Here is a 16,333-nt window from a genome sequence, read left to right as displayed (position 1 = left end):
TTCCCGCCCTATAGGACTTTAGAGAGAAGAACACAGACCACATGAGGCCAGATATTGTTGCATTGCTTCGGAGTAGTGAGTGCAGTTACCTGCGCCAGCTGATCGGGGCTAATCCAGTGGCTGTGTTCAGATGGGGCATCCTCAGGGCCACGATACGCACTCTGGCCGTGTTTAACGAGGCAGGACGCAGCTGGGCGGAAAAACATCCAGGTTACGATCTACTAATACCTTTTTACTTACAGCTTCCAGAAGTGGATCATCATTGATTTAACATGTTTGTTTCCCTATCAGATCAGATCAAGCGCTACTCCAGACGGTCACTTGGGGAAATGAGGAGACCCAGCACTCTGATAGAGAGTCTAAAGAGGTAAATGGACTGCATCAGCATGACCTCTTGATGGAACAATGGATTTATGCCAAATTAACATGTTTGTTTTAAGTTTGCTCCATTCAAATGACAGTTCAACTGCTTATAATTGCAACTCAATCTCTACAGCCAGAAGTCTATGATTGACTTTTCCTTTGATCGTTCTGAAGAGGGTCCACTTGAAGCATTTGAGGACATTTTTGCAACATTTGAAAATAAGAAGTAAGTTCACCATCACTCGAGGAACTTGCTGTGCTGTTCTTCTCTATTTGATGATGATTTCCTTCTGTGGATTAAGAATCTAACTGAGGTTACTGCATGCTTTTTTTGTGAAATGGGTGATTTAGCTGACTAATTTCGTCTGTTTTCTCCCTATTGTTTTTATTTTATTGTGTTTTTAGTATTTATCTCCTTTCTAAACTTTTTCTGATTTGGGGTTGGGGTGAATCAGGGAATTGCATGCCAAAGTTCTCCACTCCCTTAAGCAGTTTGGTGGTGAAGTTCCTCACAAGCTGCGTCTATCCACAATTTCTGTGAGGAAGTCTCGTCTCTTCTCTCAGTGAGTGGGACACATGTTCTATGGTCTGTGGCGGCACTACTGCTCTCTGTCTCCGCTTGTGCTTATTATGTGCAATTTAATTGGGACAAAATCAGATGGGATATTCTGCTCATGTTTTTTCCCCAAATCTTAACTATATGTTACTACTTTCTAGGAAGAACAGGCCAAACAAACACAAGCAGCTAATTCCTAAGGTAAATTTATGAGTCAGTCCTTGTTGTTGAGGTTTTTGCTAAGGCTATTTTATAAAGTTTAATACTTGAATTCAGCAGAAATGCTTTATAGGGATAGTTCACGCAAAAATGAAAATGCTGTCATCATTTACTCCCTTCAAGTTGTTCCAAAACTGTCTGTCTTCTGAACACAAAAGATGTTTTGAAGATTAGAAGATATTTTGGTAACCAAACAGTTCCATAGTAAGTACATTAGTGACTTCCATAGTATTTTTATTATTATTTTTTATACTATGGGAGTCAATGGGGCATTGGGCCTGTTTGGTTGCCCATATACTTCAAAATAACTACTTTTGTGCTCAACAGAAGAAAGTAACTCATACAGTGTTGGAACAACTTGTGGGTGAGTAAATGATGACAGAAATTAAATTTTTGGGTGAAGTATACCTTTAAATTTGATAAAAAGTGACTGCTAATACGTTTACATTGTTACTAAACTTTCTATGTCAAATAAATGTAACTTGTGTGTCATCAAAACTTTTCAATAATTGATCATGTTGTTAACGTAATAAGAAGTGAAAATGTAATAATAAATGTTTCTTGAGCACCAAATCAGTATATTAGAATTATTACTGAAGGATCATGTGACACTGAAGACTGGAGGGATGGCTGCTGAAACTTCAGCTATGTCATCACAGAAATAAATTACAGTTTTAAAATAGAAAACATTTTATGTTAATTTGATTCGTATGAAACAAATTAACTTCAGGTATATCCAAAATTCGACTGGTAGTTGGATTACATTACAAAGGCACCCAACATGCATTTAGTGACAAGAATATCAGAGGCATGGGCATTGTTCGACTTGGTCCAATGAGTAACCAGCAAGCAATGCCCTAGCAACCACACAGCAACATGCTAGCAAACTAGGCAACTGCATAGCAACGCCCTGGCAACTACCCAGAAAACCCTAGCATCAAGGTACAGAGTTGGACATGGGTGAGACCCATGTAAAAAAAAATATATATATATATGTATATATATTGTTCATTATATCTGTATTAGTTTACTTTATTATATTTTAAATTGTGAGTGATTGCATCAAATGTTATTCTTTTGTTTTACAGAATCTCATAGATTCACACTCTCTGAAGTTCATCATGGCCCTCACACAGCACAACCGAGCAACCAGGTCCCTGCTCCATCTGCACACCAAGAAGAAACCTCCGAGCATCAGCGCTCAGTTCCAGGTTCAGTATTATTATTATCTAAGTGTGGAAAGCATACGCTCCTTCATCATAGGGCTCAGGATTGGTTTGTTCCATCTCTGTGTGAAAGCCTCTTTTGTTAGTAGTTGTAAATTAGATAAAAGGTTCAGACCCCCGAAGCTGTGGGGAGGTTTTGATATGATTTGCAGGGGTTTAATGGATGCTGATGGACAAATCAATGAGTCACATGCTTTAATGTATTATACCGTCCAGGCATCTCTAAACAAGCTGTTGGGAACCCTGAGGAAAGCAGAACCGTTCTTTGTCCGCTGTATCAGATCAAATGGTGATAAGGTATGGTGGAGAGCTATTGTATGTTTTGTGATTAATCTATTATGTGTATTACTTAGGTGATGGATTATCCTTCTTTTATATGTTGGTGAATGTGTTTACAGAGGGAAATGCACTTTGATGATGCTCTAGTCCTTCAGCAGCTGAGGTACACAGGCATGCTACAAACGGTTCGGATTAGGAGATCTGGCTATGGAGCCAAATTCACCTTCAAGGTAGTGTAACATGACTTTTTAAATTAATATTTATTCATTAGGACTGTCAATTTAATGCAGATGTCCACAGGTTAATAATGAGGTAAATAACCCATTTAATCACACCCCCTGACCCATACATACATTTCCTAATAAGGAATTAAATTATATTAAATTAAACATAAATATATCAAATAGATAAATAAGAAAACAGAGGAATCCAGGTAAGATTAACAGACTCTTACAAAATGGATCGCTGTGGACTGTAATACGCATATCGATTTTTTAAAATGTCTATATAATGCTTTACTGGTCTGCAAAAACAAGGCACTTAATTTCATCCTCATTTGAAGACTTCTCAGCAGATGTTGATATTTTTTTTAGATTAATTTGAATAATTAAGTATATCATACTTAATTTGATGTTTTATTTGATTGATACCCTAGTGGGGAAAAAACTATACCAAATTGTATTTAAAATACTTTTATTTCATACTAAGTATACTAGAAATCATATATTTACTGACATATCGCTTGAGACTTACTGATTTTTATTTTTATTTGGAGTACTTCTTTATTGAACAATGCACATTTCTTGATATTAAGCCTTAAAATGTGTTTAATATCACTATTAGTAAAGATAGTATAATCTCTGTATAATATCAACAAGATATTTAAAGTGTACCTGAAGAATACTTGCAATAGTTCTACTTTAGCACAATCAAATGTACTTAAGTATATCTTTAGTTGGACCTCAGCACTATTTCTGGATAACTAAAGTGCATTAAGTACAAAATTAGTTGTTCCAATTTAGCAGACTTTTAAGTATACCAATTTAGTATACCAAAAGTTAAATTGAAGGGCATTTATATTAAGTACATACATTTGTATGTATTTGTAGCATACTTGACAAAATAAATGTATTTCAAATACATTATTTTTCACTAGGATAGCCCTGCTATTAAAGGGGTGGTTCAGGATTTTGGACATCGGACCTCATTTTCAAGTTAGCCTGGTTGTTATTCATCAGTGGAGACAGTTTTCAAAAAATTTCATCCAGTCCTTCCAGTTGCATAGTTCGCCGATGCTAGGCTAGCGCGAGTCAACGGTATAAGCTAGCCTGCCATTAAAAGCAGTTTTACCCACTCCAAAGTACACCAAAAGCAAATAAATTATAACGGCAGACTGTCGATGTAAATGTCTGTTGAGAGAATAATGTTAGAAATCAAACTACCCTTTCATTGCATTGCAATAGTTACACTTTGTTCCCTGTATTTATTAGCACAGTCTACAGCAGCGGCGGAGTGATATTAAGTTACCTAGGCAACCGAGAGAGTCTCCACATGACGCAAGTGTATTTACCTGCCGCTGACACTCACCACTACAGAAGCAGAGTATATTTCACTAAGAAATCAACATAGGACTATGGCCACGTTTGAAAGCCATGCCAATGTTTCAGACTTTGGAGACGAGGAATGTGTTTTATTCAACGAACCGTACATGTATGAGCCGGAATACACAGACGAAGAACTAATCGAGATAGATACTAAAAGGGCAGAAATTGAACTGTAACGTTATCTCCACTAACGCTGTCATTGTCATTCTATAAGTTATGAAAAGGGACTAGCTTAATAGATAGCTATAGTAGCCTAACAAAAGTTATTACCTGTTCATCTGCTGTTGGTGCATATGGAAAGACGGCTGGAACTGCATTCCATATGGGGTTATGGGGTTTTTCAAAGTCGTCTGGTCTAAAATAATCACTACAAATTCGCAACTTTAATAGTCTCTGCCGGTGTCTCGTTGTCCAAGCCAGCAGAAAGAAGCCACAGTTGGTTCCTTTCTGGATCTCTCAATGGAAATTTGTGGAAACTTTTTGCATGACCATCTATTTGGTTTATTTTTACAATTTCGAAATGCACAACGAATCACCATGTTGCCAATTCCTTAGTTTATAATCGAATGTTTTTCAATATCGTTCTTCAAGGCTACTACTAGCTAGCTAGACGTCCCGTCTGTAGTGCGCTTCTGTTCTGTGTTTACTTTTCGGCGCAGTACTACTAACCGGAGCAAAGTAAAATTCCGCCGCTGCTGAGAAACTAGTTCCTGTAAATGTAATGCGATCATTGAGATGTAAGAGTACCGGACCGGTACTTTGATTTCTAACATTATTCTCTCAATAGACATTTACATCGACAGTCTGGCGTTATAATTTATTTGCTTTTGGTGTACTTTGGAGTGGGTAAAACTGCTTTTAATGGCAGGCTAGCACAGATACCGTTGACTCGCGCTAGCCTAGCATCGGCAAACTATGCAACTGGAAGGACTGGATGATTTTTTTTGAAAACTGTCTCCACTGATGAATAACAACCAGGCTAACTTGAAAATGAGGTCCGATGTCCAAAATCCTGAACCACCCCTTTAATATTAGTTAATATGAAAAAATACATTTGGTGAAAAATTAATGCACATGGCTTTTGTTATTTGCTTTATACAGACATGTCTAAAGGTTTCATCTTACATTGTCACCACAGGAGTTTACAGATCAGTTCAGAGTACTTCTGCCAAAAGAAATTTCAACACCTCAGGAAGATATAACCAAACTGCTGATGAAAATGGGACTTCCCAGCTCCAGTTTTCAGATTGGCCGAACCAAGGTTTATTTCAGTTTCACTCTTCACTGAAGAAATATCCACAATCTGCATTTTGTCATTCAGTTAAGTTTCTAACTTTCCATAATTGGCCGCTCATCTGTGTGCTCAGGTGTTTTTGAAAGAATCAGAGAGACAAGTACTTCAGGAAGCCCTTCATAAAGAAGTGATGCGCCGCATCATCATCCTGCAGAGATGGTTCCGTGCCTGTTTGATGAGGAAACAATACCTGCATGAGAGGAAAGGAATTATAACTATACAGGTACCATTCGTTTGGTTGGCTAGGGACTTTACAAAATCTTACATAACCTTGTCTGAAAACGATCAGATCATTAATGCGTCTCAACAATTTGACAAATGCCTTTTTTTGTCAACTGAAACCCTGTGACCTAGATATATTTACTTGCTTCCTTTCACAAGTTTCAATGAATGTTTTAATGTTTTTATTTTATTTTTTGATAAATTAATACTTTATTCAGGAAGGACATTTAAATTGGTCAAAAATCTTACAAAAGATCTCTTTCAAATAAATGCTGTTCTTTTGAACTTTCTATTAATCAGAGTAAAAATAAATAATAATTTTATATATATAAATATTTTCAACTTTGATAATAATAATAAACGTTTTTTGAGCACAAAATCTGCATATTTAGGGCCTGAGCACCGATGGTGTGAGGACCCTCTTGGAATTGCTCCATTTATTTCTATTGACTTCTGAAGGATCATGTGACACTGAAGACTAAAATAATGGCTGCTGATTTATGGAGTAATCAGTTTTGCCATCACTGGATTAAATTACATTTTAAATTTTTTTTAAAGTTATTTTAAATTGTAATCATATTTCACTATAATCCTGTTTTTAGTGTATTTTATATCAAATAAATATAGCCTTGGTTGGTGAGCATAAGTCACTTTTTTCAAGACATTTTTAAAATCTCACCCCGAGCCCGACGTTTTTAACAGTAGTGTAACCATTTACTATATTTCTCTTCCTTGTAAACTGACCAAAAATATTTAAGATTTATCCTGCACTATTACACAGATGTTCTAACATATTCTAATTTTATGTAATGCTATTATACATTGTGGCTTAATTTATTGGTATTGTTGTGAACCATTCTGACCCTCAAAGGGTTTGTGAAATTGGTTGTGAAACCCTGCAAAAAATGATAATGTACCTGAGCAGAGTTTTCCTGTTTCATCCCACAGCGATCGTGGCGTTTTTTGCGTGAGACATACAGAGGCAGAGCAGCTACTGTGATCCAGGCTGCATGGCGAATGTCCAAGCAGAGAGAAGAGTTTTTGAAGCAGAGAAAAAAACTCAAAACACATACGTAAGTCCGAGTTACCTTTGGGTGTTTTTTTACTTTAAGGTAAAATAATTTTAGTCATTTTGGATTGTTTTTTTCAGATCTCAAACAGAACTGGTCTATTTGAACAAGCCAAGTCAGCGAAAGCCACGGCCTCCACTGCCTGACGAATCTCGCACCCCTGAACGAAAGAAGGCGGAGGATTCGAGTCTGCGGTTAAACACAGAGACCAAGACTAAGGTTACAATAGAACCAACTCGTAGAATCACAAAGCAACTCAGCATCAAGGAGGACGAACCTGCTCGAGATGATAAAGGCAAGATTGGCAATAAAGAAAGACAACCATCTCCTTCAGGCCTCCCTCGGCCTGTGTCGCTTCCACTGAACATGAGCGAAAGTGGTTCTGATGAGACTCAGAATGTACACATACAACGCCACATCAAGACATCCAGGTTGAAGGAGAAGCCTGATAAATGGAAGGAGAGGAGCAGTGAAGCAGCACATTTGGAGAACATCAGTGCTGAGATATTACGACTTCAAACCCAAAGGAAAATGGGTTTATGGTATGAGTTATATTTTGGTTATTTTTTTAAAAGTAAAGACTAATTTTATGTTGTTTTTCTTTATTACGCAACTCTCTGGAGTACTTCATTTTGATTGGTCAGTCTGGGGTCAAATATTTTTGTATAATGATCACTATATTATATGTTTGACTGTTGTACCTGAAAATATCATCAATATTTATGTCTGTTTATCTATTTTTAAAGCAGCCATGTTATACTTTTCAGGCAGTTGGTCATTATCACTATTTTTTTTACCCTGCCAGAGTTTATTTTGCGATTATTTATTTGTTAGGAAATCTGGCATTTCTCAGTCCCTGGATAATGTGTCCATAATGAGTTCTTCAGAGTCAGACAGCTCCTCCTCGCCATCCAAACATGAGGTACTGTTTAAGAACTAGTTATGGTCTTACTGTTAAATGTTATGCTATATGTTGATGCAAAAAAATCTTTCTTTTTTTCTCCCAAAACTGACATAATAGTTCAGTGTGTGTGTGTATATATATATATATATATATGGATATGGATATACTACCTTTAAAACGTTTGGGGTCAGTAAGATTTTTTTTTAAACTAAAAAAATTATACTTTTATTTAGTGAGGACACATTAAATCGACAGTAAAGACATTCTATTCATCAAAGAATCCAGAAAAAAAGTATCATGTTTTCCACATTAATATTAAGCATCTCAAAGTTTCCAACATTGATAATAATAAGAAATCTTTGAGCAGCAAATCAGCATATTATAATTATTTCTGATGGATCAACTGACACTGGAGTAATGGTAGGTGCGGTAGGGAATGATGCTGAAAATTCAGCTTCGCCGTCAGGAATAAATTAAAATATATTAAAATGGAAAACAGTTATTTTGAATTAATATAAGATTTCACAATATTACTATTTTTAATTAAATAAATCCAGCCTTGGTGAGTATGAGACGTTGAACATTTAAAAAATCTTACAGATCCCAACCGTTAAAATCAAGAGAATCTCATAGATTATTTTACAGTGTTTATGGATAACTGGATTAGCAGGCACAGGTTACACTTTTTTTTTTTTTCCCCATCTAAACCGGTTCACGTATCATAGGTTATGGTTCAAAGCCGTAAGCACCTCAAACACAAGCGCCGACTAGCACATCCCCGCAGTGAACTGAAGTTGGATCCTTCGGATCTAAGCGACATGGAGTACTGGAGTTTTCCCCTTCCTCCCATAAGCCCCTCCACTCCCAACCAGTCTGGTATCCGCACGGTACTGGAGACTGTGGTAAACGTCTGACCCAGTTACAAAGGGACCATAAGAGCTGCTGTGGGCCTTGCTTTTGCACGCAACGGCTAACATAAGAATAAACATTAGATGCTTAGTCTTTAGAAACCAGACTGATCCTGTACTTGGCTGTTTCTGACTGGAAGCTGGTTTCTGACCTTTTTTGTATCATTTGACCGTTAACAAACACTGAGGCCATCACTAGTTATGCTAATGAGTGAATGTAGTAAATAGATATAAGAATAATGTTGTGGTTGTTAGGTTGCAGATATGTTTTAAATGTATCATTATATAAGGGATTTAAACGTCTTTTATAATACTAATTGGGTTTTGTATAATATTATATGCTAGAATGTAATTATCATAATCACATTTTATTTTCTGTTAACTTTTTTGTAGCATTCACTTCCTCAAAATCGGCTCCAAGCTATAACAGCCCCAGTATCCAGTTTTGTGAGGTTTTAGTTTCTTATTAACTTTATTAACATTGTGAGCATGATCTCACTATGGTGGATACTGTGACTCTGAAGAGCTTTGCTAACTAATTTAACAATAATTGTCAATAATTGAAATGGTTATAATAGACCATTTTTATTTAGCAATCTGAAATATATCTAAAATTCTATAACGCGTAGCAAAAAAGGTCAACATGGATTTTGGAATGCAGTGTGGGAGATTTAACGCTGGTGGTGGCACAAATAGAAGGAAATAACCCCAATCAATCTGCATTATTAGTGAACATTAGGATTACAAAACATTCTTGCTAAATGGTTGTCAGCTAAACTTGTTTTGCATCCGCTTGAATGTGGTCTTGCTTTTTCTTGAGCTGTCTGTGGTTGTTTTGCTGAAAAGAATGCATGGTGGGACTATGGGTAATAAAGTGACATGCTGTAAAATCTCATCATTAGTATGTGTAGGTTTGATTGTCAGAGGTTCAGGATTTGGCTGAATGAAGCACCTCATTTTTTTCTGCTGTCTCATGATAATCATTTTCAATCTCTAACATATTTTGGTCTTTCAGATCCAGTCGCCTGTAGAAGCCGATGGGTGCTTGAGTATAAGAGGAAGATCACCAAGTGAGGACGCAATTGTAACGTCCAGCACACCACAAAGGTGATTAGTCCTTTCCCATCAGCATGTTATCTTGCTGAACTGTACTGTTCTAGATTTGACCTGAAATATTATTAATGTGATTTGGGTTTTTATCAGTTTTTAAAATTGTATCATACATCAAAGTGCTTTCATGTCAATTTAATTAAAATGTTCTGTTTATATCCTGTAGGGGGGGATTCCTAAAATATTTTAGGAAGCGTCTGACACCCCAGGATGGGAATACTACAATGGCAAAGACATTGGCAGAAAAAGATGAGCTAGGTTGTATTCGTCACGCAGACCTACTTCATACTTTCATTCATTCATTTATTGATTTATTATGTTAATAAATAAAGCACGGATTGTTTAAATAAATATATAAAATAAAAGCAAGAAATGTTGAACATTTTTTGAGTAAATGTTTCAGTTGCAGTAACTCGCCTCTTTTGCTCTCATTTACCTCGGTTTCTTTGGTCCAAAAGCCAGTGGCTCTCACTTGTATTCTCCACGTGGCAAAAACTCAGCCACTTATCCTGGAACCCGTCGCAACCCCACCATTAAAATTAGCCGAGCTACTCGTGTCCAGGAGAAGTGGAATGCTTCGCTGGACAGAGAAATCACTGATACTAATGAACTTCGTCACCTGGATGAGTTCTTGGGAAATCAGGTTTGTGGTGATGTTTATATTCATCCGCTTTTGTAAAGACACTTTTTTTTTTAAAATCCTACATTTGGATTTTTTTTAGAAGTGAAATATAAAACTTTTTTAGAAATATAAAACTTTTTCTTTATTGTCATACCTTATCAACTTTGTACTTTTAAGTGTGTAATCTGTTTGTGTAATGTTGAATTCAGATGAACGATCTAAGCACCCGCACAAAGGAACTCTCAGAGACAGAAAAAATCTTCTTCTCAGCCACCACACAGTTCAGAGACACCATCAAAAGCATGTACTCCATCTCAGTAAGTTTATCTGTGCTCATCTTTTACCTTCCCCTTATCATAGTTTCACAGATGCAGTAGATGATTAGCACTGAAAGTCTTTTTATTTTATTTTATTTTTTTAAGCAAATGTTTGAAATGATCTGTTTCCTATTCCCAAAAGAATCCCAAAATCGGCTATAAGTCCCTGATGTCAGGTTACCAATCAAAGGTAGCCCATCTCGCAGGGATGACGAAAGTGTCTGAGGTGCCGCTGGTAATACATCTTTTCCAATCAGTTCTGGATGCATTTATCAGGGGGGAGGTCAAACGACTGGAGGCAGAGCCTTGTAAGGTAACTTAAAAAGCTGTAAAGATTTCCACAGACGCTTCACTGTGCTCAAATATATTTTTTTAAATATAAGGCAAGTCACCAGACCTTCAAGGAATCTGGGCCTGCAGAATTTCAAAGAAGACTGATTCACACCATTTACAAAATATACCCAATTGTATTTAAAAGGGTTTACCCTATTAAAACCCATTTCACATCATTCTGCTCAGTTTCTAATGTTTTTGAAGAAAAAAAAGGATTTCTAATGCTCACCAAGGCTACAATTATTGGATCTAAAATAGAGTAAAAATTTAAATATTATTACAGTTACACTATTGTAAAATGTTATTCCTCTGATAGCAAAGTGGAATTTTCAGTGGCTATTACTCCAGACTTCAATAGTTAAACGGTAGTGTTACGGACCACGCTGGCAGATTCCTAGTGAACCTAGTTATCAGTTATCCTTGAATTTATCCTAATTACATGCCCCTCTTTCTATTTTTCAGGTTAAGGAAAGGAACAGAAGAAAATCTCAAAGAAATGCATATGTAAGTTATTTTCATGATATAGAGACATTATATAGTTATATAGCTATATTTATAATGCATGATGTGAAAATACAAAACAACACTAATATTTTATTCTCTCTGTAAGCCTGACAGCCCACTGGGTCACTTATTTAGCACATACCAGGTGACCATTATGCAATCATGTGACCAGTGCAGCTCATACATATGGGGAATGGAAAAAGCCTTCATGTGCAGCTGTAAGTATCCACCATCCTTTTCCCTGACCAATGCAAATGGATAAGGATTCAGAGGTACTTTATTCTGCGCTTTCTGTTTCAGCTTGTAAAATGGTGTGCCACAAGAAGTGTGTGAGCAAGATCACAATAAATTGCACGGGTCAATGTGTCAGGAAGGTGAGCAGTATTACTGTATCACATACTATATATTCAAAGGGAAAATTCTGCCATCATCTACACAACCTCACTAACATGAGTGTAGATAGTGACAGTTTAATCTCTATCTGTAATGATAGGATCACATAATTCGTTTATTTGTTTTCATTCTTCAGAAAGAGGGTGAGCATAACCTCCACTTTGGTGTACCCATCTGCGCCTTGGTCCGCACAGCTGACTCTGTGCCCTTCGTCATGGAGAAGATGCTGGTACATGTTGAAATGAACGGACTTTACACAGAGGGCATCTACCGCAAGTCCGGCTCAGCCTGCCGAGCCAAAGAGCTTCACCACATACTAGAGAAAGGTAATAGTGTGATTTGATTGGTCTTTAACCCCTCATTATCAGAAATTAGAGGGTGCTTTTTCAAAGTAAAAGTTGTATGACCTTTGTCATGTACTTTACTGTTGACAAATCTATTTTCATTCAATATAACTGCTTGACTTTTTTGCATTAAAGTTTTTTGTTTTTCCCCTCAGATCCGCATAATGTCTGTCTTGACAATTACCCCATCCACACCATCACCGGCCTGGTCAAACAGTGGTTACGGGAACTACCCGACCCACTTATGACATACAGACTCTACAATGACTTCCTGTATGCTGCGGGTAGGTTTTTGACCACATGCAACTTTGTGTGTAAAGGCTAAACATTTATGCCACAAAGAAATGCTTGTTTTTTCACCCCTCCAGATTTGCCAGAATCATCCGAGCGGTTGCGTGCCATCTACCGAAAGTTAGATGAACTACCTCCCTCAAACTTCTCTACTCTCGAAAGGCTTATTTTTCATCTTGTGAAGTAAGAAACGATTGCATATGACTGGGATGAATATAAGGCATCCTGTGCATTGCTTCACCTCTTGCCTAATTTTATTTTTTTATTCAGAGTGGCAAAAGAGGAAGCTCACAATCGAATGTCAGCTAATTCTCTATCGATCGTGTTTGCGCCCTGCATTCTACGCTGCCCAGATTCTTCTGACCCTTTCCTGAGTATGAAGGATATAAACAAGACCACTCTGTGAGAATCATTTTGGTTTATTTGCTTTCCTTGTTTATGATAAGCTTGTTCGTTTGTTTGACTTGATACTGGTGGTTGATGGTCAAGATAGCAGAAGGTATACTAAAAATATATAAATAATGTGATTATCTAAACAGCTAAATTGTTAATGTTATTATTCAAAAGTTTCTTTGACTACATTAATCATACTCTATGGTTAACATTTGTGCAGTTGTGTGGAGATTCTGATTAATGAGCAAACAAGGTGCTATAATCAGAAAATGGAAGAAATTCAGGAGTTGGAAAATGCAGAAGCTATCGCCATTAAACAGCTCAAGCTCAGGAGACAGAACACGGTAAGAGAAGCTTCACATGCTAGTTTGCAATATAATACAATCCTAAAGATTTTTTTAAAAAGTAATTAGTACGTTAATTAGCAAGGACACGTTAAATTGGTCAAAAATGACCGTAAAAATGTTACGTTACTAAATATTTATTTTACAAATAAGTGCTGTTCTTTTGAACTTCCAATTCATCAAAGAATCCTGAAAACTGCATCATGGTTTCCACAAAATTATTTGTCAACATTGACAATAATAAGAAATGTTTATTAAGCAACAAATCAGCACATTCAAATTATTTCTGAAGGATCATTTGACACTGAAGACTGGATTAATGATGCTGAAATTTCAGCTTTGCCATCACAGGAATAAATTATGTTAAGAAATATACAAATAGAAAACCTTATTTTAATAGTAATACGATTTCCCAATACTTCTGTCTTTATTTTTGATCAAATAATTGCAGCCTTGGTGAGCATAAACATTTAAAAATCTTGCCTAATGTACATAAGATATCACACTTTAAGAACAGTTGTGAAATAAGCATTATGGCATTCGCTTCATGACATAGAAACAACACTAATAAATCCTTTTGGGTTCTCCAATTATTCTGAAATATACAATATAGCAACACATTACACCTGTTCACCTACCATTAACCATTAACCGTAGTTTAGACCAGGGAATGTATTCTGTAGTGGAAAGATGATGCTTAATGTTCTGATGAATTAATGTTTCCATGAAATATTGTGCAATTAATACTTTCAGTATGTGGTAACAATTTATAAAAGCAATAAACCAATCAAGGCTCTGTTATTCTGAGTATTGGCTTAGCTGTGGGTGTTTCAGACACCCCATCACACATCGTGCCTAACTGTCCTCATAATGGAGCAAAGCTGTATGATGTATATGTATGCAAAGCAAAATGTATGCCATTTCTAGTCTAATATTTAGCCTCTTTGCTATAGCAGTTTGCAATGTGCTTCGTGTGGCTCATAGAATAGAATGAGACATTTATATAGAGCTTTCATATGTACTACTGTACAGCCTAAAGCGCTTTACAATCATATCAGGGGAATCACTTTACATGATTTCATGATCTCACTTTCCATTTAGATATTTGAGCGGCCAAAATTAGATTCAGATGCCACTTCATTGGACAGAGAAGAGCTTGAAATCGAAAAGAGCCTGCTGGAGAAGATCAAGTCCATTAAGAAAGAAAAGTGAGTTGAAAATGCATGTTTAACTTTTTATTTTTTCATTCATTTTTTTTTAGTCAACAAATTTGTATTGTTTTCTAGCACAGTTTTAAATGTGCTTCGATCACAGTGAAGTTTTATCATTTCACTTTTGCCTTTTGATTTTATGCTTCGAACTTCAGTAACTTTCGTCCAGGAGCACAGAAAAAAAAAAGTTTATGCTGATGTTAAGAATTATAAGTCCCTCTAATTGTACAGTTCAAAACTCATTCTGTTTGTGGTTTAGGAACAATTTGGCCTTCAGACTGCCTGAGTTTGACCAGGATAGCTCTGATGCTGAGAACATGGACTCTGAATCATTGGTCAGCTCTGAGAGTCTACTAGAAGATCATCGTGTGAGTTTGGACTTGGAAGGTCAGTACTGAGGTACAGAACGTTTTAAATACATTATGCTTGGATGTCCTGCATGTTCTATGTCCAAGAGGGCTTGGATTTGCTGTTCTTGTGGTGAGCTGGTTATTGTGCTTGTTGTTATTTAACCTGCTGTTTCTCTAACCACGGGTTTTGCTCTGCTGCTTTTATATTAAATATAAGAATGTTTGTATATTTGGTTTTTACATGATATTTGCATATTTAGTCCCTAGTGGCTAATCCAAGGCATCTATTTCAGCGAACACTGCTTTGAAGAGCTCCAAGCCAGAGAATTCTGCTAAACCTCCTGATCCAACACATGATCCCAAACCAGGGAGCAATCAGCCTGCTGAGGACCGCAACCAAAACCGTTCCGCCTCACGCCGAGATGTCCAGTCCATGTGTGTCATCCAGAGCCAAGATGTCTCAGAATCCTCCTTTCCTGGAAGTAATCAGGGCAGGAGACGATTTTCAGACCTTGACATTCCTTTTATAGATGAGGACGTTTGACATTAATTAACACCAAAAAAATCTATGCAAATATTTGTCTTTCCTGCAACTGTTCAAGCAACAATCAGTTTCCCTTTTCTGATCATAAATAAAATGCTGGATTCATGCATGCTGTCCTAGACCTAGAACACCTATTGTGTTCAAGGAATACATTTGTTAAACAAAGCTAATGATTTAAAAAAAAAAAGTAACTTTAAAGCCATTATTACTTTGTATCATGTTTTGCTAGGATTATTTAAAACATTCATTATAATCTTGGCAACATTTGTAGTAGGTTTTTTAATAGTTTTTTTCTTTTTTGTCTAATGCAAGTTTTTCTATGGACCACATAGGAGTGGAATGGGCCTTATATTATTGTTTTTATAGCCACAAGTCATAGTTCTTTCATTTTTATCGTAAACAAGGAACTGTAGAGAACTGTTATATTCTTTATTGGATTGTTCCATTAATTGTTTTCTGTGAAATATCTGTATGTGGTGTAAATAGTTCTAAATAACAGTGCTTTCCCAATTAAATCAAATCTGATGAGTCCCCTAATATGTGAATATTTTTATATTGTTAAAACATTTTTTTTTTCTGATCTTTTATTTGAAGATGTTGGAAATCATACCGTTCTTGCATGCCTATGTGAAAGGCTGGTGCAAGATATAACAATTTTTGTTTTTAAAAATGTAGTAATGGAATCTATAAAAACTGATCACCCAACATCTGTGAATATAATCAAATTGTCATCTTAAATCAAATAATTGTAATATTACATTCTGCTGTATTGTGTACCTTGCCACTCAGGAATCTCTGTTAATGAGCAGTCAGACAGTGCCGCAAAAGTATTATTTACAGAACCAGTAAAATGCTCTATATCTTTCACAGGTCTGAGACCAACATCAAATGGCATACACCAAAAATAAATGGCTGTTGATACTTTTGAAAAG

The 16,333-nt window shown here is 36.3% G+C and overlaps 1 protein-coding gene across 9 annotated transcripts in view; it reads left to right on the top strand.

Moving 5' to 3' along the window:
- LOC306998870 (myosin IXb) overlaps positions 1-15,938 on the top strand; it is a 29,567-nt gene extending 13,629 nt beyond the window's left edge. The window contains exons 13-42 of one of the 9 annotated variants that reach the window (XM_079613228.1): positions 15-210; positions 292-367; positions 497-589; positions 819-926; positions 1,081-1,120; positions 2,227-2,349; positions 2,581-2,661; positions 2,763-2,873; positions 5,386-5,508; positions 5,615-5,764; positions 6,712-6,836; positions 6,914-7,375; positions 7,668-7,755; positions 8,463-8,639; positions 9,661-9,752; positions 9,922-10,013; positions 10,214-10,398; positions 10,587-10,694; positions 10,837-11,007; positions 11,490-11,531; positions 11,638-11,749; positions 11,832-11,905; positions 12,061-12,250; positions 12,424-12,552; positions 12,637-12,742; positions 12,830-12,961; positions 13,173-13,296; positions 14,398-14,504; positions 14,767-14,894; positions 15,151-15,938. In XM_079613228.1, coding sequence (XP_079469354.1) covers positions 15-210; positions 292-367; positions 497-589; positions 819-926; positions 1,081-1,120; positions 2,227-2,349; positions 2,581-2,661; positions 2,763-2,873; positions 5,386-5,508; positions 5,615-5,764; positions 6,712-6,836; positions 6,914-7,375; positions 7,668-7,755; positions 8,463-8,639; positions 9,661-9,752; positions 9,922-10,013; positions 10,214-10,398; positions 10,587-10,694; positions 10,837-11,007; positions 11,490-11,531; positions 11,638-11,749; positions 11,832-11,905; positions 12,061-12,250; positions 12,424-12,552; positions 12,637-12,742; positions 12,830-12,961; positions 13,173-13,296; positions 14,398-14,504; positions 14,767-14,894; positions 15,151-15,401 — 3,996 coding nt within the window. In that variant the 3' untranslated portion in view covers positions 15,402-15,938. Of the gene's footprint in view, positions 1-14; positions 211-291; positions 368-496; positions 590-818; positions 927-1,080; positions 1,121-2,226; positions 2,350-2,580; positions 2,662-2,762; positions 2,874-5,385; positions 5,509-5,614; positions 5,765-6,711; positions 6,837-6,913; positions 7,376-7,667; positions 7,758-8,462; positions 8,640-9,660; positions 9,753-9,921; positions 10,014-10,213; positions 10,399-10,586; positions 10,695-10,836; positions 11,008-11,489; positions 11,532-11,637; positions 11,750-11,831; positions 11,906-12,060; positions 12,251-12,423; positions 12,553-12,636; positions 12,743-12,829; positions 12,962-13,172; positions 13,297-14,397; positions 14,505-14,766; positions 14,907-15,150 lie in introns of all 9 variants that reach the window. The other 8 variants (XM_079613232.1, XM_079613229.1, XM_079613230.1 and 5 more) reach the window with 8 other exon arrangements.
- Positions 15,939-16,333: the final 395 nt, after the last annotated feature.

This window comes from Phoxinus phoxinus (genome assembly GCF_949152265.1).
Source record: "Phoxinus phoxinus genome assembly, chromosome: 5".
Lineage (NCBI taxonomy): Eukaryota > Metazoa > Chordata > Actinopteri > Cypriniformes > Leuciscidae > Phoxinus > Phoxinus phoxinus.
This window is presented reverse-complemented; position numbering and strand designations above follow the sequence as displayed.